The sequence below is a fragment of the Chiloscyllium plagiosum genome, unplaced genomic scaffold (assembly GCF_037043375.1).
Source record: "Chiloscyllium plagiosum isolate Xiang-an unplaced genomic scaffold, Cpla_swu_hap1 HiC_scaffold_12, whole genome shotgun sequence".
Classification (NCBI taxonomy): Eukaryota; Metazoa; Chordata; class Chondrichthyes; order Orectolobiformes; family Hemiscylliidae; genus Chiloscyllium; species Chiloscyllium plagiosum.
Genome location: NW_028270150.1, coordinates 48,545,364 through 48,568,860, shown reverse-complemented (window position 1 = coordinate 48,568,860; position 23,497 = coordinate 48,545,364). Strand labels below are relative to the sequence as shown.

Below are 23,497 nucleotides of genomic sequence, written 5' to 3'. Positions count from 1 at the left end.
GTGCGATACCGACGTGGGAGAAACAAGTGCCAAGATAATGGACAGATGGCAGTGGGGTCTTCCGGCTGCTGAACTCACACAAGAACTTTTTTTTCCCCTTTCAATGAGAATGTAAATGAAACAGCAAATGGTGGTAACAAGCAGCGACGCAGCATTTGTTTCGGTTCCGCTTCTCTATCCGCAGGTGCGCAGTTGGTAAATCGCCCTTACTCTTGGTCACCGTCTAAGTAGGAATACATTTCACATCCTTTATGTTTCTGATCAACAACGCTTTTGGAATAAACTCTGCGCCTGCCATAGAGTGAGAATTCACTAACGTTTATTTATCACACAAACCTTATCATAAATCCAATACTGAGCGACCCGTCGCGAAATTTAAAATTGGATTCGCACTTAGTCTGGTCGTTAAGACGCAGTCGTTATTTCTAACCTGTAAATGATACTTCTGCCCAGATACAAGTGACGGGAGGGAAAGTGGCCTTTCAATAGGAGATTACACCCAATTCTGGGCGGATTACAGAGCAGTTTGTGTTCCGGTTAGGACAGACGTGGGAATCATTGTTTCGCATTAAAATTGAATAAAATTGAGACACAATGTAAGTTATACTCAACGTTTCTTGCCGATAGGTTGTTTTAAAATAACGTTAAATGTGGATGAATATTAAAATGTTCTGCTAATTGATGATGAACAAGTCCTTCAAGCAGACCTTTTGAGAATGAGTGTTAACGTTCTGGGTAGAGTACTTCCGATATCAAGAGCAAATTAGTGTTTATGAACTTCATTGTGATTGTAAGAAATGCGGTACAGTTATTTTATAAATGAAAAATATTTCATAGCAGTGTATCGAAAGAATTTTAGAAACGACAGCATGTAACCAGGCTTATCAGCCCATGAACGCGTATTGCTATCTCTTAAACTTTGGTTTGGCCGTGTTACGGCACCGCGAAGTGATCATCACATCCTTGTACAGGACGTAAACCTGGACCGTCTGGTCCACAGAGAGGGTCACTGCCTTGGCTCCACAAAGTATCTCTTTATGTTGGACAGGCACAGGAGCGTTAACCCGTGCATGACCTGTTCTTGTTGACCCCTGGTAATCTCAAAGTCTCCATCATACTCCGGATGTATAAACTCCTTGGTTTCCCACAATACAACAACTTCGGCTAGCCCAGTGCTTTGGGACAGAGAGTTTAGAATTCTGAAAGGAGCCGTACTTGCAAATCTTTGTTTTTAACAAACTCGATCAGGTCATTGCTCAAATACCTATTGCTGGAGAAATGAGCCCTACATTGCACTGTTTTCCAATCATTTGTGAGCAGTGGAGCCCAAGAATCTAGTGGGGGATGAGGGGCACGTGGTTTTACAGACAAAGGCATGGAACGGTTATTTTTAAAGGGATGTTATTGGTGCATTTATTTTTCTGTCTGTCTCTTATTGCCCTTGAGAAGGTTGTTTTGAATTTCCATATTGAACTAGGAGTATGATATTATTGCTATTACTGAGACTTTGTTGAGGGAAGGGCATGAATGGCAATTAAATATCCCAGGACATAGATACTTCAGGTGGAATAGAGAGGGGGGTAAAAGGGGTGGAGGAGTTGTATTACTGATCAGAGAGGATATCACAGCTGTGCTGAGATATGGAGGACTTGAGCAGTGAGGCAATATGGGCAGAGCTCAGACATAGGAAGGGTACAGTAACAATGTTGGAGCTATACGGCAGGCTTCCCAACAGTGAGCATGAGGTACAGGTACAAATATGTAAACAGATTATGGAAAGATGTAGGAGCAACAGGGTGGTGGTGATAGGAAATTTAAATTTTCCTAACATTGACTGGGATTTACTTAGTGTTAGAGGTCTAGATGGAGCAGAATTTGTAAGGAGCATCCTGGAGGGTTTTATAGAGCAGTATGTAAATAGTCCAACTCGGGAAGGGGCTACCTGGTGTTGGGGAATGAGCCCAGCCAGGTGGTTGAAGTTTCAGTCGGGATTACTTTGGGAATACTGATCACAATTCTATAAATTTTAGGATACTTATGGACAAAAATGAGAAAATGACAAAAAGGAAGAGTGCTAAGTTGGGGGAAGGCCAACTATAACAAGATTCGGCAGGAGCTGGGGAATGTGGATTGGGAGCAGCTGTTTGAAGGGAAATCCACATTCGATATGTGGGAGACTTTTAAAGAGAGATTGATTAGAGTGCAGGGTAGACATGTCCCTATGAAAATGAGGGATAGAAATGGCAAGATTAGGGAACCATGGATGACAGATGAAATTGTGAGACTAGCAAAGAGGAAAAAGAAAGCTTACATAAGGTTGAGGCAACCTGAAAACAGACAAAGCTTTGGAAGAATATTGGGAAAGTAGAACCAATCTAAAATGAGGAATTAAGAGGACTAAAAGGGGTCATGAAATATCTTTTGCAAACAGAAGATACTGAAGGATAGGATCTATATACTTTTGAAAGAAAATGGGCTTATCAGTGATAGGTAGCATAGTTTTGTGCAGGGATGGTCATGTCTTACAAACTTAATAGGAAATGACAAAGTTGATTGATGAGGGAGGGCTGTAGATATCATATACATGGACTTCAGTAAGTCATTTGATAAGGTTCCCTCTGGTAGGCTAATGGAGAAAGTGAAGTTGCATGGGGTCGAGGGTGTACTAGCTAGATGGATAGAGAACTGGCTGGACAACAGGAGGCAGATAGTAGAAGTGAAAGGGAATTTCTCAAAACGGAGAACTGAGACCAGGGGTATTCCACAGGGATCTGGGTTGGGACCAGTGTTGATTGTTATATACATAAATGACCTGGAGGAAGCCTAACATGAGGAACCTTATAAAATATCTTTCAAGAGGGAGCAGAGGGCATATGAGGTTGAGGAGATAGGGCTTTTCTCATTGGAATGAAGAAAAATGAGAGGTGATTTGATAGAGGTTTACAAGTGATGAGACGCAAAGATAGAGTGGATAGCCAGAGACTATTTCCCAGAGTGGAAATGGCTTTCAGGAGGGTGCAAAATTTTCAGTTTTGTGATTTTTGAGCAGATTTGTAGCTCAGGTTGAGGTTCAAGTTGTAAACTTGCTTGCTGAGCTGGAAAGTTTGTTTTCAGATGTTTTGTTACCATGCTACATAACATCAACAGTGAGCCTCCGGTGAAGCACTGGTGCTCTGACTCACTTTCTATTTGTGTGTCTTGGTCTGTTCTGGTGGATGATATCATTTCTGGTTCTTTTCCTCAGAGGTTGGTAAATGGGGTCCAAATCAATGTGTTTATTGATGGAGTTCCAGTTTGAATACCAGGCCTCTAGGAATTCCCATGCATGTCTTTGTTTAACCTGTCCAAGGATGGATGTACTGTCCCAATCAAAATGGTATCCTTCTTTGTCTATGTGTAAGGATACTAGTGATAGTTGGTCATGTCTTTTGGCATCTTGGTAGCCCACAAACCTACCAAAACACTGAAACAGCTATTAATGAACCTAAAGAACCCGTATCAACAGCCAGCAAAATGAATGTCATTTACAAAATACCCTGCAAGCATTGCAGCAAACACTACATCGGACAGATGGGCAGGAAACTAGCCACCAGGATACATAAACACCAACTAGCCACCAAAAGACATGATTAAGTATCCATACACACAGACGAAGAAGGACACCACCAGAGCATGGTGACAATGTCTGAGAACAAATCTTCCAGCTCAGCGAGAAAACTTACAAACATAATTTTAATGTGATTGTAGGAAGGTTTAGGTAAGATATCAGAGGTAGGTTCTTTACACAGAGAGTAGTGGGTGTTTGGAATGCACAGACATCAGTGGTAGTAGAGTCAGATACATTGGGGACATTTAAGCAACTCTTGGATAGGCATATGAAAGATAGTACAATTAAGGGTATGTAAGTTAGTTTGATCTTCAAGTAAGATGAAAGGTCAGCATAACATTGAGAGCTGAAGGGCCTGCAGTGTGCTGTACTGTTCTCTGTTCTATATCTAATGCTGATATGGACAGAATTTTTAATCAAGAGGAAAGCATAGGATTATGGGGAAAAGGTGGGAAAATGGAATTGAGGGTTATCCGATCAGGTCTGAGCTCATTGAATGATGCCAAATGCCCTCAATGGGCTGAAAGGTCTTTCACTTCTATGTCAACTGGTTTGTGGTATACAGTATTCATGAAATCCAACAAATTTGCTCCTTTGAATCGATTTTCTATCATTTGACATTTTGTGCGATAACACAGTGGGAGAAACAAATGCTAAAGTAATGGACAGATGTGGAAAATCTGTTAACATTGGATTGAAGGAAATAATTGTAGGGAATGGGGTTTTCCGGCATTCCTGAAAGGTTTTCAGGAAACTTTCTCCTTTCGATGTGTGTGTTCTAATTTGAGCAAAAACTCAAATACAAAGGATATTATAATTTTGAAATAAAACAGCAATTGGTGGTAACAGGCTTAGCGCTTGTTTCGGTTTCGTTTCTCTTTCTAGAAGTGCGCAGTTTCTAATTCCCTCTTGCACTTGGTCACCATCTATTTAAAAGTGCAAAATCACACGACACCAGGTTACAGTCCAGCGGGTTTATTTGAAAACACTAGTTTAAGGAACAGCGCTCCTAAAGCTAATGTTTTCAAATAAATCCGTTGGACTGTAATCTGGTGTCGTGTGATTTTTGACCTTGTCCGCCCCAGCCCAACACCGATACCTCCACATCATATTTAAAAGTAAGAATACATTTCACATCCTATATGTATTTGATCACTAGCGCGCTTGGAATAAACACAGTGCCTGATATGCAGTAAGAACTCCCACACGTTTATTTATCACACAGACCTCACCATTACTCCAATTCTGAGCTGAACGTCGGGTTCGTTATTTCTAACCTGTAAATGATACTTCTGCCCAGATACAAGTGACGGGAGGGAAAGTGGCCTTTCAATAGGAGATTACACCCAATTCTGGGCGGATTACAGAGCAGTTTGTGTTCCGGTTAGGACAGACGTGGGAATCATTGTTTCGCGTTAAAATTGAATAAAATTGAGACACAATGTAAGTTATACTCAACGTTTCTTGCCGATAGGTTGTTTTAAAATAACGTTAAGTGTGGATGAATATTAAAATGTTCTGCTAATTGATGATGAACAAGTCCTTCAAGCAGACCTTTTGAGAATGAGTGTTAACGTTCTGGGTAGAGTACTTCCGATATCAAGAGCAAATTAGTGTTTATGAACTTCATTGTGATTGTAAGAAATGCGGTACAGTTATTTTATAAATGAAAAATATTTCATAGCAGTGTATCGAAGGAATTTTGGAAACTACAATATGAAATCAGGCCAATTGGCCGAAATGCATGGTTCTATCTCTTAAACCTTCCTGTTGGGTGTGTTCGGACAGCCGAAAGTGGCCATCATATCCCATATGGGACTTTAACCTGGACCGTCTGGTGCAGAGATAGGGTCACTGCCTCTGCTCCACAAAACTCTCATATGGCCACATTGACATTGGACAGGCACAGAAGCTTGAATCCGTGTATGACCTGTTTTTGTTATATAACTCTTGGGTTTTCCACAATACAACAACTGCTTTTGGCTGTGTTCTTTGGGACAGAGAGTGTATAATACTGAAAGTTGCCATACCCGCAAGTCTTTGTTTTTAACCAGCTCTATCAGGTCACTCCTCAACTCCTATCGCTAGAGAAATAGGCCCTATATTGCACTCTTTTACAACAGGTTATGAATAGTGTGGCCTAAGAGTGGTGGTTAGGGATGGGCTGTGCATGTGATTCTGTAACAAGCAAAGGCAAGGAGCAGGTTTTTTTAAAAAAGGGGATATTTGATATTAGTGATACATTTTTTCTGACCAACTCTAATTGCCCTTGAGAAGGTACTGAAAGACTGGGAATAAATGAGTGCTCTTCCGGTTGGTAATCAGTAACTAGTGGTGTGCCTCAGGGTTCAGTGTCGGGATCACAATTATTCACAGTTTACATTGATGATTTGGTGTTGGGAACCACATGTAGTGTGTCAAAGTTTGCAGAGGACACTAAGATGAGTGGTCGAGCAAAGTCGGCAGAGGACTGTGAAACGTTGTAGAGGGACATGATAGTTTAAGTGAGTGGGTAAAGGTCTGTCAGATGGAGTACAATATTAATAAATGTGAAGTTATCCATTTTGATAGGAATAATAGTAAAAAGGACTATTATTTGAATGGTAAAAGGTTACAGCACATTGCTGTGCAGAGGGACCTGGGTGTCCTTATACATGAACCACAGAAGGTTGGTCTGCAGGTGCAACAGGTAATTAAGAAGGCACGTGGAATTTTGCCCTTCACTGCTAAAGGGATTGAGTTTAAAATCAGAGAGCTGTACAGGGTGCTAGTGAGGCTACACCTGGAGGACTGCGTGCATTTTGGTCTCCTTACTTGAAAAAGGATATACTGTCACTGGAGGGGGTGCAGAGGAGGTTCACTAGGTTGATTCCGGAGTTGAGGGGGTTGGCTTCTGAGGAGGGACTGAGTAGACCAGGATTATATTCATTAGAATTTAGAAGAATGAGGAGGGATGTTATGGAAATGTATAAGATTATGAAGGGAATTTATAAGCTAGAAGTAGAGAGGATGATTCCACTTGCGGGTGAAACTAGGTCAAGAGGGTATAGCCTCAAAATTTGGGGGAGCAGATTTCGGACATAATTGAGAAGGAACTTCTTCATCCAGAGAGTTGTGAATCTGTGGAATTCCCTGCCCAGTGAAGTAGTTGAGACTACCTCAGTAAATGCTTCTAAAGCTAAGATAATATTTTGACCAGTAAAGGAATTAGGGGTTATGGTGAGAGAGTAGGTAAGTGGAGCTGAGGCCACAATCTTATTGAATGGCAGAGCGGGCCCGAAGGGTCTGACAGCCTACTCCTACTCTGAATTTGTATGCTCTTTTGAGCTTCCTTATTGAACTTATTGCTGTCCATATGGTGTGAGTACAGTCGTAATGCTGCTGGGAAATGACAGGACTGTTTCAGAAAGACATGGGATTTGAATACCTGTATTTGGATTCTCATAGCCAAAGAATATTTGATAATGCACTGTTCTCAAAGGGGGAGCTTGGGAACTTTTATCATTACTTATATCACTAGTTCTATCTTTGTACTTTCTGATATTGGACAGAATTCCAATGGACGTGTGTTATATCCTTTCTGCTGTTATGTTGTTTTGGTTTGTAATTTAGTGCTTGAGGCAGATGGTGGGTTGGTGAGTAATCTAGCGTCCTAAATAAATTCTTTTGTAAAGTGAATTCAAGTTCCACTATGCCAACTGGACAGTGTGAATTCAGTTAATAAATCTAGAATTGGGGGCTGATGTGGTGGAGTGGTAGTGTCGAGCCAAGATGCCTGGGTTTAGGTCTGACATGTGCCAGATGTGTATCATAATATTTCTGGTCAGGTTGAATTAAAAATATCCAAGCCGAGAGTTGAAAGCTGGTCCCAGTAAAACTGACTGTTAAACTGCCATTGGTTTTCATCATTGTGGGACTGCAGAAACACTGTCACTGCACAAATTGAGCACTTTGTATGTAACAAAATAAATTACCTGCATTCAAAAGTTTCACTGGTGTTTCTTTGCGGAATCTGGCCCCCATGTGACACCCAAGTTCACAATTTTTGGTTGACTTCTAACTGAAATAACCAAGCATGTTATTCAGTTCAAAGGCAATTAGGGATGGTCAACAAATCACTAGGCTTGCAATTGACATCCAGGTTCCATGAAGAATAAAAGAAAAATAGTAATGCACAGTACTCCGTGACAGTTATTAGCTTCCTAATTTGTTGATGTTATCAACATCGGCCAGGATTGACTGCAACTGGTGTGATTTGATGATCTTAAGACTAGATTTAACACATTAGGTTTACTGGAAAATTTCACTCCCATACATTCCCTCATACACTCCTCTCTCTCACTCTGACCCACACTCTTCCTCTCATACGCTCCCTCTCATATTCCCCTTCAATGTGCTGTTGTCTCTCCCATACCTGTGGCCCCTCCCCCTGTATTCTGTTTTTTTGTGTAATTTAAAAAATATACTTTATTCATAAATAAGTCATTTTATATATACATTTTTACAAATGCAATTCAGTTCTGTGCTGTAGCATGTCAAGTAAACAAACAACATTTGAGTTTGACTCAATCCCAACAAACCCAAAGGCATCTCTTAGACACCCAAGACTACATTTTCTATACATTGACGCACTTCGAGGGTCTGATAACTGAACAAACTCCCATTTAGCAGGAGGTTCTCAGACAGTGGTCCTTCCCCACTGTGCCTTGGCAACAGCTGACCCAAGCTCTAGAATGTTCCTCAGTACGTAGTCCTGGCCCTTGGAATGTGTCAGTTTGCAACACTCTGGAGCGCAACTCCTTATTCTGGAAGCCATGATGTGGAGATGTTGGTGTTGGACTGGGGTGGACAAAGTTTAAAAATCACACAATACCAGGTTATATAGTCCAACAGGTTTATTCAGAAGCATTAGCGTTTGGAGCAGCGCTATGAAGGCTAGTGCTTCCAAACAAACCTGTTGGACTATAACATAGTGTTGTGTGATATTTAACTTATTCTGGAAGACCACCAAGTTTTGGGCAGACCAAAGAATGTCCTTAACTGAGTTGATGGTCCTCCAAGCGGTGTCAATGTTTGTTTCAGTGTGCGACCCGGGGAATAGACAATAGATTTCAGAGCTTTGTGTCACACAGCTGCTTGGGCTGAACCTTGAGAAAAAGCCACTGCATCTTTCTCCAGAACCTCTTATGCAAAGGCACATTCCAGCAGGAGATGTGTGACAGTCTCTATCCCCCTGCAACTGTTTGGAAGGCAGTGTGCAGTGGTGCACACCTGACATTGATGGTGGGCTATTGCAGGAGGGACAGGATTTATGTATATTTGGAAAGGCAAGGACTGATTAGGGATAGTCAACATGGCATTGAGTATGAACTTCAGTAAGGCATTTGACAAGGTTCCTCATGGTAGACTGGTTTGCAAGGTTAGATCACATGGAATACAGAGAGAACTAGTCATTTGGATACAGAACTGGCAAGAAGGTAGATGATAGAGGGTGGTGGTGAGGATTGCTTTTCAGATTGGAGGCCTGTGACCAGGGAGTGACACAAGTATCAGGGCTGGCATTTAGATAAATGATTTGGATATAAACATCTAACATTTGCAGATGACACCAAAATTGGAGGTGTAGTGGGCAGTGAAGAAGTTTTACCTCGGAGTATAATGGGATCTTGATCAGATGGGCCAATGGGCTGAGGAGTGGCAGATGGAGTTTAATTTAGATAAATTTGAGGTAGTGCATTTTGGAAAAGCAAATCAGGACAGGACTTATACACTTAATGATAAGGTCCTGGGGAGGGTTGCTGAATAAAGTGACCTTGGAGTGCATGGTCATAGTTCCTTGAAAGTAGAGTCGCAGGTGGTTAGAATAAGAAGGCGTTTGGTATGTTTTCCTTTATTGGTCAGAGCATTAAGTGTAGGAATTGGAATATCATGTTGTGGCTGTACAGTGTATTCGTTAGGTCAGTTTTGGAATATTGTGTGCAGTTCTGGTCTCCCTCCAATAGGAAGGTTGTTGTGAAACTTGAAAGGGTTTAGAGAAGACTTACAAGGATGCTGCCAGGGTAGGAGGGTTTGAGCTAGAGTGAGAGGCTGAATAGGCTAAGGTTATTTTCCCTGGAGCATCAGAGGTTGAGGAGTGACCTCAAGAGATTTATAAAATCATGAGGGGCATGAATAGGTTGAATAGCGAATGACTTTTACCTGGGATGAGGGAGTCCAGAACTAGAGGCCATAGGTTGAGGGTGAGAGGAGAAAGGTTTAAAAGGAACATAAGGGGCAACTTTTTTTATGCAGAGGGTGGTGCGTGTGTGGAATGAGCTGCCAGAGGAAGTGGTGGAGGCTTGGACAATTACAACATTTAAAAGGCATCTGGATTGAGAGTGTAAACCCAGAGTCCCCAAATGTTCCTCATATGTTAAGCTTTTCATTCCTGGGACCATTCTCACAAACCTTTGCAAACCTCAGTACGTAGTGTCACTTGGTATTTGCATACTGAGGGTTTATGCACAGTTTGATGCAGCTGCACACAAAGATGGCCATCAGGATGACGGTGGTGTTGGGTACATTCTTTCCACTTATCCAGAGTTTTGTACATGGTGTCCCTGTGGATATGATCCATCTTACGTTTCCAGATGAAGTGGAAGATGACTGAAACTACAATTTTGGGGAATGGGCTAGACCTGTGCCACATACAATAACAGAGAGAGTGACTCACACCAAATGGCCAGGTTTCCATTTGCAATGGAGAGAGAGTGATGCTCCCAAAAGCCTAGTTTCTGCCTCACTTTGGTGTTATACTCCTCCCAAGAATTTGTGCATGCCCTCCCCCTCCAAGCAATGTTCCCAGCAGACAGTGAACGGGCTAAAGGATTGGTTGGCCCAGTTCCCAAAGAACATGGCCTCGCTTTTTCCTCAATTTACCATGGCTCCTGAGGCCAGTTGGAGCTCTTTGCCGATGCTCATCAGTCTGCACGCTGACAGTGAATCCAAGCAGTGAACCTTTAATTGGCAGGCCTCTGCTGCTGCCTGGAATCGTGACCTCTCTCAGGCTCGCATTCTTCCTGATGGACTGCTCCACCTAACATACACTCCCTCACCCGTGCACTATGTCACATTGTCTCTCTGATTCATTCACATTGCCCCTTTCTGAAAACGCTTCCCATTTGGCTGCACCAGTTCTGTCTGCCACCTTTCTCTGTGTTACATCATCTTCTCAATTCGTTATTGTTGTTCCCTTTTGAATTATTGACGAGAACTCCTATTTTAATACTGTAGATTGTTGTCCCTCTGATTTTATCCAAATCATTGATGTGTGGTTTCAGAACTGTACCCTTTAGGATAATGTTGTCATCTGCAACCATGGTTCAAATTTAGTCAGTGCAAGTTCCTCCCTTCTAACCAGTTGTTAATTCTTTTTCAGGATGCTGTCACTGTGCTGCCTCCTATTTTCTTTACTATTTCCTCAGTTTGGTAAGTTTTTTTTATTTCTTTTAATGCACATGAATGAATCTAAATGAAAATGCAAATATGAATGACTAATATTAAATACTTCTGGCAAATCATGTTTGACTAATTTGATTGAGTTTTTGATTAAGTAACAGAAGTTGGTGAAGGTAATGCAGTTGATGTGGCATATGTAGACATCCAGAATGCATGGAATTAGATGTCACGTCTCAAAAATACAAACTTGACTGAGTAACAGTAAACGGAATAGTGGTGAACACTAGTTTTCTGGGCAGTAATTGTGTTTCCCAGGGGAAAGTATCAGGACCATTCTTCTTCTTGATCTATGGTAAAAAAAAAACTAAATCTGCATGTGTAGAGCACTAATTTAAAATTGCATACTGTTAGAAAAAGTATAGTTGTGAACTAAGAAGAGGACAATGAAAAACTGGCAGAAAGCATAGACAGGATGCTGGAGTAGGCAGACATGTGACAGATGCATTTACTGTAGGGAACTGTGGAATTTGTGGGACGGCTGTTTGTTCTAGTCTTTGCATTACTGCTTTGGCTATGAGCCCATAGAAGGGTGAGTGGGAAAGATTAGGGAAAAACTAAAAGGCATCCTACATGTACGTGAGGAATAGGAGAATGATCAGAGACAGGGTAGGACCGATCAGGGATGGTGGAGGGAACTTGTGCTTGGAGTCTGAAAAGGTAGAGGAGGCCCTAAATGAGGTTTTTTTGGTTCAGTATTCATGAGTGAGAAGGACCTTGTTGATAGTGAGAACACCATGGATCAGGTTAATAGGCTTGAACAGGTTGATCTTAAGGAAATGGATGTGCTGGTAATTCTGGGAAGCATCAAGGTAGATATGTCCCCATGCCTGGATCAGATACATTCAAGGTTACCACAGGAAGCGAGGAATGAGATTGCTACGCCTATGCGATGATCTTTGCATTCTCACTCTCCACGGGAGTAGTACCAGCTGATTGGAGGGAGATGAATGGTGTTGCTCTGTTCAAGAAATGGAATTAGGAAATCCCTGGCAATTACAGCCCAGTCAGTCTTACGTCTGTAGTAAGCAAGGTACTGGAAACAATTCTGAGAGATAGCATTTATGACTATTTGGGAAAACATAGTTTGATTAAAGATAGTCAACACGGCTTTGTGAGGGGCAGGGCATGCCTCACAAGCCTTATTGAGTTCTCTGAGGACGTGACAACACAGTTTGACAAAGGTCAAGCAGTGGATGTGGTGTATATGGATTTCAGTAAGGCATTTGATAAGGTTCCCCATAGTAGGCTCATTCAGAAAATTAGGAGACATGGGATACAGGAAAAGTTGGCTATTTGGATATAGAATTGGCTGGCCCATAGAGGGTGGTACGTGTATGGAATGAGCTGCCAGAGGAAGTGGTGGAGGCTGGTACATTTGCAACATTTAAAAGATATCCAGATGAGTAAATGAATAGGAAGGGTTTAGAAGGTTATGGCCAAATGTTGGCAAATGGGACTAGATGTATTTCGGATATCTGGTCAGCATGGATGAGTTGAATCGAAGGGTTTGTTTCTGTGCTGTATATCTCTATGACTCTATGAGTAAATCATATAAAATTTATTTAAACGGAAGTTAATAAATATTTATTGGAAGATTTGTTTTTAAATGTATTATTTTCATTCCTTATGCAGAGACATTCACTTTAACCTGTGACCGGTATATCGATTCAGAGATTGATAAAGCTGTCACTCTCAACTGCTCCTTTGACAGCTGGTCCAACAGTAACCCGGTCGTGATCTGGGAGAAGGTAGGCGAAAAACAAACCATCCACGAATACAGGGATAATCAAGATAACTTAAGTGAACAGCACAAGAACTACACCAAGAGAACTGCAGTTGCAGGCAATGCCGTCAACAGAGGAGATGCATCTCTTACTCTGAAGAATGTTAATGTTTGGGATGAAGGAACGTACAAGTGCTATGTCAGCACCAACCATGGATTTGATGATGAAACAATTGAGCTGTTTGTATGGGGTATGTCAGCTGTTCTGTTCTTTGTCTTTAATTACAATCATTTGTTTAAAGTTTTAATTTTTTACAAAGATGGCCAATGACAACAAAGGGAAGGACAGATCTTATTTCTTATAGCAATGTGTTCTGATTTTTATAGAAAGGCAATAATAATGGTGTCTCATCTGGACAGCTATACTAAGCAATAATGAAAATCTAATCTCTTAGTTCTGTAGGATTCTCCTGATCTCCCAGGTTGAGCCTATACCAGTCAAGTACAGAGTAATGAGAGCTGATCCTTTTGAAAATGAAATTCTATTGTAGATTGACAGGGTAGATATTGAGAGACTATCTCTCCCTTGTCAGAGGAGCCTAGAATAGGATAAACTGTTATTTTTAGAGTGTTAATTTTGGAATAGCCTTGATGGACTGTTCTATAATGACTATGTGACACTAGTGTTTCACTTAAATTTACTTTCAAAGATTTTCAGCAAGACACAAAAGTTCTGTTGAAAGTCACCTCAAGGTATATGTCTCAACTACCCTGTGTGCCTACTTCTGGCAGCGTTAATTGTTTAAAAATAATGGGTCTTCGTCTGCTTAGCTTTGTTATAGGGTTAAGGAAGGAAGAATTTAGTGTCTCAGAAGGTCATTCATATTTGGCATTCTCCCTGAGAGGGCAGTTGAATCATTGAAAATATTGAGGCTGAGTTAGACATTTTTTTGATTCACAGATGAGTCAGGGTATGTGGGGGCAGGCAGGAAAATAAAGTTAAAGCTATCATTAGAAGAACCATGATCTTATTTCACGGCGCAGCAGATCTAATGTGATGGATGGCCAATTCCCAGCTTCTATTTCTTAATCAACACGTGATATTGCAGAAGGATCAGTGATTGTGCCATTTGTGCCGAATTCTCTACTGAAGCTGCAATGAGGGGGATCAAGAGATTAGTGGTGATGATGCAATTTGTCAAACTTCATCCTGTTCATAGGTAGTCATTTGAACAATAACCCAATTCTGAAATTCTGATGAATCTAAATCCCTGATGTCTTTTCCAGAGTTGCTGAGGGAGAGAAGCTTTGTGAATAAAAGCTAGTAATTTGCATGGAAAAGCAGGGGATTGGTCATCTGTGTAAAAGATGATGTTCATCAGATGTTAAAGGAACAAAAATATTTGAGCTGCTATTTGAACTCTATGGTAACAATAGAGGAAAATGAGAAAATGAAAGAGATTGACAAGATTGAAAGTGAGCAGAAACCAAAAGAGAAAATGCTGGAAAATCTCAGCAGGTCAGGCAGCATCTGTAAGGAGAGAAAAGAGCTACTGATCCTTTGTCAAAGCTAAAAAAAGGAAAAATAGGGAGGTATTTATACTAGAATGAGAGAAGGCGAGTCATGGTTCCAGATGCAAAGGTAACAATAAAGAGGTGATAATGACTGTGCATAGAGAGATTATAGGGAGATTAGGAGCTGTGAATGACCAAGGCTGAAGCCAGTGCTATGTGACAAAATATGTGGGGGATGGAGGGGGAGGGGTGAAGCAGAGGCAAAATGGAAAATGGGAGTAGGGTAGCAAAGGGAGAAGAGGAGAGGAAAAAGGTGATGTGAGAGTGGGGAGCGAGAGAAAGAGAGACAATCAAGAAATAAGAGGTACAGAACAATGAAAAAAAAATGAAATGAAATAAAATTACGGAGCAGAATGAAAACAGAGGGGTCGAGATGGGATAATCATCTGAAGTTGTTGAATTCAGTGTTGAGACCGGCAGGCTGTAACATGCCGAGTCGGAAGATGAGATGCTGTTCCTCCAGTTTGCGTTGAGCTTCACTGGAACATTGCAGCAGGCCAAGGACAGACATGTGGGGATGGGAGCAGGATCGTGTGTTGAAGTGGCAAGCCCGGGGAGGTCCGGGAACTCTGTACGCAATCAGTGTACAAACAGCAAATGACCTGACTTCTACATTGTAAGATGGCTACTTTCAGTTTTAGATGCTTTGTTGGGGAGGGGGAAGAATGGATAGAGTGAGGGGAGAAAGAGAATGGATACAACTGGGAGGATCTTTGTGTCTATGAGTAAGGGAACATGGGCCCCGTCTGATCTCTTCCCTGACCCCATCTCTCTTTCTCCCCCACCACCCGATCTTTTCATTGCTGACTAATCGTTAAAAATGAAGATAGTTAAAGTTATATATTCAGAAATATAACTAAAGTCTGAAAATGTATGAAATGATATAGACATCAAAAGGTAAAGAGCCAGGCAAAATGCAAAAAAAGTTAAAGCATAGAGCCACAGACGCCATCTGTAGGTACAGCCTTTTCCATACTGGCAGCCAGCCCAGTGACAGACACTTTTCAGTAAATCGAATTCATGTGTAAACATCTTCCTGGAGTAAACTGTGCATAATGTTTGGCATAGTTAATTAAGCCTTTGAAAAATGCAAATGAGTAAAGAGACCTCAGTGTCCATATGAAAAGAAGTCCTTAAAGATGGTGTAGCAAGCTGATATCCTGATTAAAAATGTATATCCTTTCTTAGGACTATACACAGAACACTGTAATAAAACAGGGAGCTGGTGTTGGAAAATGACCAGTCACTGGTTAGGTCTCAATTGGAGTAACATGGACAACTCGGGGCACACCATTTCAGTAAAGATATAAAAATCTGATAAACCTTTTATCAGATGCTATCAGAAATGTATTATTTCAGTTTTGCGGTGAGATTGAAAAGTTAAGAGATGATTAAAGAGTGGCCTAATCAAGATTTTCAAACTGATCAGGGGTTTTGATACAACAGTTTCTTTCTTGACTTACTCTATCCAGTGAGTGAGTCAGTAACTAGAAATCATAGATTTCAAATTATTTGTATTTGAGGAGGAGTGCAGATAATATTTTCAAATATTCAACAAATAAAATACCGTGGCTGGGATCTAGGACATAGTAAAGGGGGTTGAAGTTGATTCTATAAATCACGACAAGTAGCAGTTGGCCAAGTAGTTAAGGCTGATAAATCTGTTGGTTATAGGAAAGGCAGGGATATGGCATTTGGCAAAACAACACTTTCCAAGTATTGAGACAATGAGCTGAATGACTTCATGTCTATAATCCTGCATGATTCTCTGGTACCTTTATTTAATTTAAATCCAATAATATCATCATAATGCACTCGATAGTGCCTGGTAGTAACATTTTTATTTGCTCTGCAATAAGTGAATCTGTCATAAGTAACCACAGAATATGAAATGTCTTAACGGCTCTTATGAAAACTGTCACAGTAGATCACCCCCCCCCCACCACCGTACCCGCAGGGGATACATTCCAAGACTTGCCACGGAAGCCCGAAGCCACGGGTAGGAGTGAACCCATTTATTTAAATGGGAAATGTACCATCCCGGCAGCATCCTGGTCCCTGGTTCTGGAATGTTTCCTATTATATGTTCAGGGCGTGAAAATGATTCCACGGATTCCGGTTCGCCCTGTATATTGTAAAACCGGTTGCAGTTTAACTGTATAATTTCTTTCAGAATGGCATGTTGAAAATCAGAAATTATTCATTTATACTATTATTAGTTATTATAATAACCACTTTTTTTTTTCTTAGCAAAGGGTACTGGAGATATGCACATCTTCTGGGAAACTAATGGTGATAATAATGACGTGCTGACTTGCAAATATTCAGGTTTGTACCCAGTACCAAAGATTAGCTGGAAAGACACACATGGCAATGATTTGAACAGCATTAGTGAAACACTCCTGTCCAGAGATGAAAATGGATTATACCATGTGGAACATTACCTGAAGAGAGAGAGTGATGCCAAAAATCAATATGTCTGCTTCGTACAGCACAAGTGGATGGCAAAGTCCAAGGCTGCTCGAGCTGTATTCACAAGTGAGTTTATTTCTGAGATCAATGTTGATACTAAAGGTAACTTAAATTATTATATAAGTTGTGGAGAAGAAGCATGTTAATAAGATGACCTTAGAAGCTGAGAAAGGACTATTCTGAATTTGTTTCTCTTTTAAATGTATTGGGTTTTATAAGATTTAGGGTTTGGAAGTCACAGATTATCCAAAATAGGCAATTAAGAATTCATTAGCAATGTTAAGGCAGTTGATTGTTTCTTAAGAAGCAATAATTTAGATGTGGTACATAACCTAATAGGTACAACAGATAACAGGTGAGAAAGATTGACTGGTACCAAATGGGAATTCTGGGTGGGGAAAGTATAGCAATACTAATCTCCATAGCTGATGGGAACGTTTTACTCAGAATAGTGTACTGACCACAGATTGGACAATTGGATGGATGAAGCTGAGCTCCATGGCTGAAAGTGGTAGTCTCATCTGTTTGCCAACAGCAGGCTTCTTCTCTCTCTTTGTTCTTTTGCCCCATTGCCTTTGCTGAGATATCAGAAAGCTCAGTATCTTCTCTTAGGTGAGGGTTGAAAGCGGTTATTCTTTCTGTTATCTTCATTTTTTTTTGTTGAGCAAGACAGTTTTTTTGTTGTTGTTGCTTCCACCTGTCCAATGATGTCTTTGACAATATGGAACTTATTAATGATAGGACTGGTTTTACAGATTAAGACCTTGTAAGAAATTGCAAGCAGCAGCAATAGTAAAATGTCTTTACGTTTCCTTTTTTTTCCAGATGGGCATAACATGATTCGTCTCGATGATGGAGAACCTTCTCCTGATTTATAAGTCAAAGGGCATTTTACCATTGATGCTCTTCTATTCTTAAATGACTTGCAAAGCTTTTCCAAACGCAGGATACAGTATACTGAGCATCGTGAGCTAATATGTGCTGTCAGAAAACATAAGAGTTAAAAGCAGGAATATGCAGTTCTTCCTTTCTAGCCTGCTCTGCCATTTAGTATGACCAGGGGTGATCTCAACTCAGCCTCAATATTCTGTCCATGTCCCACAAGCCTGAAACCTGTTACTAATTAAAAATCAGTCTGTCTCATTTTTCAATTTATTCAGTTTCCAGACATTCCCAGGCTGAGGTAAAACTGAGATGCGGAGAAACTACTTCTCTCAGTGAATCTGTGGAACCCACTGCCCCAGAGTGTATTCGATGCAGAATCAATCAACCGATTGAGGAAAGAAATTGATATATTAGAATATAGAACATTACAGCACTGTACAGGCCCTTTGGCTCTCAATGTTGCACCGACCTGTGGAACTAATCTGAAGCCCATCTGTCCTACACTATTCAATTTTCATCCATATGATTATCCAATGATCATTTAAATGCCCTTAAAGTTGGTGAGTCTACAACTGTCGCAGGCAGTGCATTCCACCTCCCTACTACTTTCTGAGTAAAGAAACTACCTATAGAACATAGAACATTACAGCACAGGCCCTTCGGCCCTCGTGTTTCTGATGAAAAACAGGATAAATGCCAATGGCGAGCAGGCAGGAAAGTGGAATTGAGACCAGCATAAGATCAGCTATGATCATGTTATGTGGTGCAGTGGACTCAAAGGGCTGAATTGCCTACTCCCACTCTTAATTCCTATGTTTGTTCCTGTGTATGTGCATATGTATGCTCCTATGTAATGAATTCCACAGATTCGCCACCCTTTGAGGGAAGTAATTCCTCCTCATCTCTGTTTTAATCTGCTACCCCTTAACCTAAAGCTATGACCTTTCATTCTGGATTGTTTCCCATTCCCACTCCACCTCTACTTGTCAAACCTTTCTCACATCTCAACTAGTTCTCTTCCCATCCTTCTAAACTCTAGTGAGTAGAGCCTAAACTGCTCAGTCTCATCTCAAAAGATAAGCCTTTCATCTTTCGAATGGATCGAGTGAACCTTGGAACTGTGTCCAAAATAATTTTTAACAATTTTCTGATAGTTTATCGGATTTATTAAGCAGCAGTTTAGAAATTGTGCATTAGTGAATTAAAAAAGAAATTAGGCAGCATGATGGCACAGTAGTTAGCACTGTTGTCTCATCACCAGGGACCCGGGTTCAGTCACACTGTCTGTGTGGAGGTCCCTTATTGGATCTGTGTCTGTGTAGGTTTCCACCAAATGTTCTGGTTTCCTCCCAAAATCTGAAAGTATGCAAATTAGGTGGATTGGCTATACTGACTTATGAACATTATGAACAACTTATGAGGTATAGTTAGTAAGTTTCTAGATGACTAGATTGGAGGTGTAGTGGACAGTGAAGAAGGTTACCTCAGATTACAATGGGATCTTGATTAGATGGGCCAATGGGCTGAGGAGTGGCAGATGGAGTTTAATTTAGATAAATGTGAGGTAAGAGCAGCAAGGAGGGGACATGAAAGGTCCTTAGTTGGTAGGATTAGGGAAAACCCTAAGGCTTTCTATAGGTATGTCAGGAATAAAAGAATGACTAGGGTAGGAATAGGTCCAGTCAAGGATAGTAGTGGGAAGTTGCGTGTGGAGGCTGAAGAGATTGGGGAGACACTGAATGAATACTTTTCGTCAGTATTCAATCAGGAACAGGACATTGTTGTCAATGTGAGTACTGAGTCACAATTAAGTAGAATGGATGGCTTTGAGGTATGTAGAGAAGAAGTGTTGGAAATTCTGGAAAGGGTGAAAATAGATAAGTCCCCTGGGCCTGATGGCATTTATCCTAGGATTCTCTGGGAAGCAAGGGAGGAGATTGCAGAGCCATTAGCCTTGATTTTTATGTCCTCGTTGTCTACAGGAGTAGTGCCAGAAGATTGGAGGCTAGCAAATATGGTTCCCTTGTTCAAGAAGGGGAGTAGGGATAACCCTAGTAACTATAGGCCGGTGAGTCTCACTTCTGTTGTGGGCAAAATCTTAGAGAGAATTGTAAGGGATAGGATTTATGAACATCTGGATAGGAATAATGTGATCAAGGATAGTCAGCATGGTTTTGTGAAGGGCAGGTCGTGCCTCACAAACCTTATTGAATTCTTTGAGAAGGTGATTAAGGAGATGGACGAGGGGAAAGCAGTAGATGTAGTGTATATGGATTTTAGTAAGGCGTTTGATAAGGTTCCCCATGGTAGGCTACTGCAAAAAATACAGAGGTATGGCATTGAGGGTGAGTTGGAAGTTTGGATTAGGAGTTGGCTGGCTGGAAGAAGACAGAGGGTAGTAGTTGATGGCAAAGGTTCATCTTGGAGTGCCGTCACTAGCGGTGTTCCGCAAGAATCTGTTTTGGGACCATTGCTGTTTGTCATTTTTATAAATGACCTGGAGGAGGGGTTAGAAGGTTGGGTGAGCAAGTTTGCAGATGATACGAAAGTTGGAGGAGTTGTAGACAGTGAGGAAGGATGTGTCAGGTTACAGCGGGATATAGATAAGCTGCAGAACTGGGCAGAAAGGTGGCAAATGGAGTTCAATGTAGCTAAGTGTGAGGTGATTCACTTTGGTAAGAGTAATAAAAAGATGGGGTACTGGGCTAATGGTCGGATACTTGGTAGTGTGGATGAGCAGAGGGATCTTGGTGTCCATGTACACAAATCTTTGAAAGTTGCCACCCAGGTAAATAGTGCGGTGAAGAAGGCATATGGCGTACTGGCTTTTATTGGTAGAGGAATTGAGTTCCGGAGTACTGAGGTCATGTTGCAGTTGTATAAGACTCTGGTGCGGCCGCATCTGGAATATTGTGTGCAGTTTTGGTCGCCATACTATAGGAAGGATGTGGAGGCACTGGAACGGGTGCAGAGGAGGTTTACCAGGATGTTGCCTGGTATGGTAGAAAGATCGTATGAGGAAAGGCTGAGGCACTTGGGGTTGTTTTCATTGGAGAAAAGAAGGTTTAGGGGTGACTTAAACTCAATCCCCTTGTTAATGAAAGCCAAAACACCATAGGTATCTCAATGGTCTAAATATCTGAAGCCCTCTCTCCTGCATCAGCCTCGCAGCCACATGTTAAGTTGCATTCGCTGACTGTTCCTCATCTCCCTAACTTGTGGCACCAATAGCAAATCTGAAATCACTACTCTATTCGTCCTGCTCTTCAGCTTCCAACCTAATTGTCTGAAGTCACTTTTTAGATCCTCAATCCCTTTTTGGCTATATCATTGGTGCCAATATGTATCACGATCTCACCCAGTTAAAAACCTTCCCAGAAGTCCTTCGCTCCTCCCTCGCACCTCTCGGCAAATGGTATGTGGGATTTGTGATGTAATATGCAAAAGTGCCTACCAGCTGAAGCCAAGTGGACATCATCAGGTTCTATAAATGGCTTTGTCATTATAAAATGTGTCAAGTGGAGCATGGGAATCCTGTTGCAACTGGCCATCCTCACCTTCTGACTGAGCTTGGGGAACACCACATGAGTGTAGGCAATGGCAGAGCTTCACACAGAGCATGTTCTGAGCAATGACGTCCTAGCCACAGCAAAACCCCACAACCGAGTCAAGTCATACCATTGTAGTTGCTGCCTGTATGTGGAATCAAAATGGTAAAGGTGACCTACAAGGCCTGACTTGAGTAAGCAATCACATTGGCTGGCATTCAGGATAACTCATTGGATAGTCCACCTACATTTGGGTTGGAACAGTTAAATTGCTTAGCAACATCCAAATCGGAACCAATTGTATTAATGTTTGGTTAAGTGGTCAGCTGGTACTCATGAAAGTCGATATCGGTGCAGCTGTATCTGTGATTGCAGAACCTGCCTTAAACAAGATTCACTGTGGACTGCAACCCTTGTGTTTGCAGTAGATCTTGGCCAGACTGAGAACATACCCAGGGAACCATTACAGATTGAGGTAGCAACTTTGGTTCCACTCTCCTTTGCAAAGCACTTGCTGTAGTTACCACTGATTGTAGTCAGTGGTTGAGAAAGATTCATCTTGATTGGCTCAACATTTCTCGATTAGAAAATGCATGCCTCAGTGGAGTTCTACTGAAATAACCAAGAGCTTTTCAGGAAGGTCTAGGGACTATAAAAGGGACCAAAGCCACTTTGCTTCCTGGTCAACAATTAATTCTGTGGTTTAGCAATGCAAGCCCAGTGCCAATTGCCTTATGGAAAAAGTAGTGGGAGAAATCAGGAAACTGGAAAGTGAAAGAATCATCAAACCAGTGTAGTTTGTGAAATGAGCAGCACTGATTGTGAAGCATAACAGCTCAGTGTGCCTTTGTGGGGATTTTAAGCAAATGGTAAACCACTTCTCGCAGCTGGATAAATATCCAATCCCTCACATAGAGGAGTTGTATACGGAGGGGGGAACTGGCTTCGAAGCTGGACATAAGCCACACTTACCTGCAATTGCGACTAGATAAGGAATCCAAGAGGTACATCACAATTAATACCCATGAGGGTTTGTACCAATGGCATTTGACTGCACTCTTTTCCAGTGAACCATTTTGCAATAATGCCAACATCTACATGATGTAAAAGTAATTTAATTGCCCCAGTGAAAATTAAACCAAGACAGAGTCTGTGCTCTAAATTGTGAATATTTCTGAATAAGCCCTTTATTCTTTGACATTGATCGAATATTATCATTAGGTAGAAGTTTGTTTTTATACATGTATCTCTGATTACTTTTTATTATATTATTCTTATTTCTGTCATTAAGGAAGACAACAAATTGTGTAAGCTTATAAAATGATCGTAGAAGATATTTCTTCATTCATGGAATGCCAATGTTGTTGGGTAGGTCAGCCAATCATTAACCATCCCTAATTTCCCAGAGAGCAATTAAGAGACAAAAACATTCCTGTGTGTCTGGAGTCACGTGTAGGCCCGATCAGGTAGAGACAGTAGATTTCCTTCCTTAACATCAGTGAACCATATGGGTTTTTATAACTGACAGTAACCACATGGTTGCCATTAGGCTAACTTTTAATTCCAGATTATATTTACTTCATAGTTTGCCACCTGCCATAATAGGATTCAAACCTGTGTCCCCAGGACATTGGCCTTGGTTTCTGGATTGCAAGTCCATTGACATTACCACAACATCACCTGTTCAAGTCACTACTGGAGCAGTGTTTTGTGTGACAGAAATCATTTGGATTTTCTGATCTCAAGGGTGGCATTCCCTACTTCATGTTCGATTCATATAAGACTCTGCACTTTAATCTCTTGTCAGACCATTTTGGATATTTGTTTCTGTGATTTTATTATTCTTGGGATTATTTTTTGAAGCAAAGCATGCTTGAATTGAAATAAAGTTCAAATATCTAGGAAACATTGGTTTCCTAGATATTCACTTGCCTTCTGCAAAATCTTTTGTCTCATTTATTTCTGCTGTATCATCCTTTATGATATTATTTTCTTACCTCTCATTTCCTGGAAAGCACTTGGTGTTTTAAGAAGTACCTGGTAAGTCAGCTTCAGCAGTTGAGGTGTGAATGGGATTGTCTTGGAAATGAGAAGGTAATTGTGTTGGGCAGCACCGACGGCAACTTCTGTCTTAACGCTTTGATGAATACATGTTCAGGATGGCAATCGTTTCCTGTAACGTTTGAAAAT

General features: G+C 41.1%; 1 protein-coding gene across 2 annotated transcripts; it reads left to right on the top strand.

The window, feature by feature from the left end:
• Positions 1-513: 513 nt before the first annotated feature.
• Positions 514-23,250, top strand: LOC122555188 (V-set domain-containing T-cell activation inhibitor 1-like). 2 transcript variants are annotated; one of them, XM_043700932.2, is made up of 5 exons: positions 514-596; positions 11,025-11,074; positions 12,737-13,078; positions 16,653-16,940; positions 17,700-23,250. In XM_043700932.2, coding segments are annotated over exons 1-5 (735 nt in total). In that variant the 5' UTR covers positions 514-594; the 3' UTR covers positions 17,753-23,250. The 2 variants fall into 2 exon arrangements, with proteins under 2 accessions (XP_043556867.2, XP_043556869.2); XM_043700934.2 differs by lacking the exon at positions 514-596 and adding an exon at positions 4,946-5,050.
• The last annotated feature ends 247 nt before the right edge of the window (positions 23,251-23,497 follow it).

What these genes read in the sequence shown, in the direction of transcription:
- LOC122555188 (XM_043700932.2), top strand. An exon ending in TTTACTATTTCCTCAGTTTG is followed by an intron (nt 11,075 to 12,736) that starts GTAAGTTTTTTT and finishes TTCCTTATGCAG; the next exon opens with AGACATTCACTTTAACCTGT. An exon ending in AATTGAGCTGTTTGTATGGG is followed by an intron (nt 13,079 to 16,652) that starts GTATGTCAGCTG and finishes TTTTTTTCTTAG; the next exon opens with CAAAGGGTACTGGAGATATG.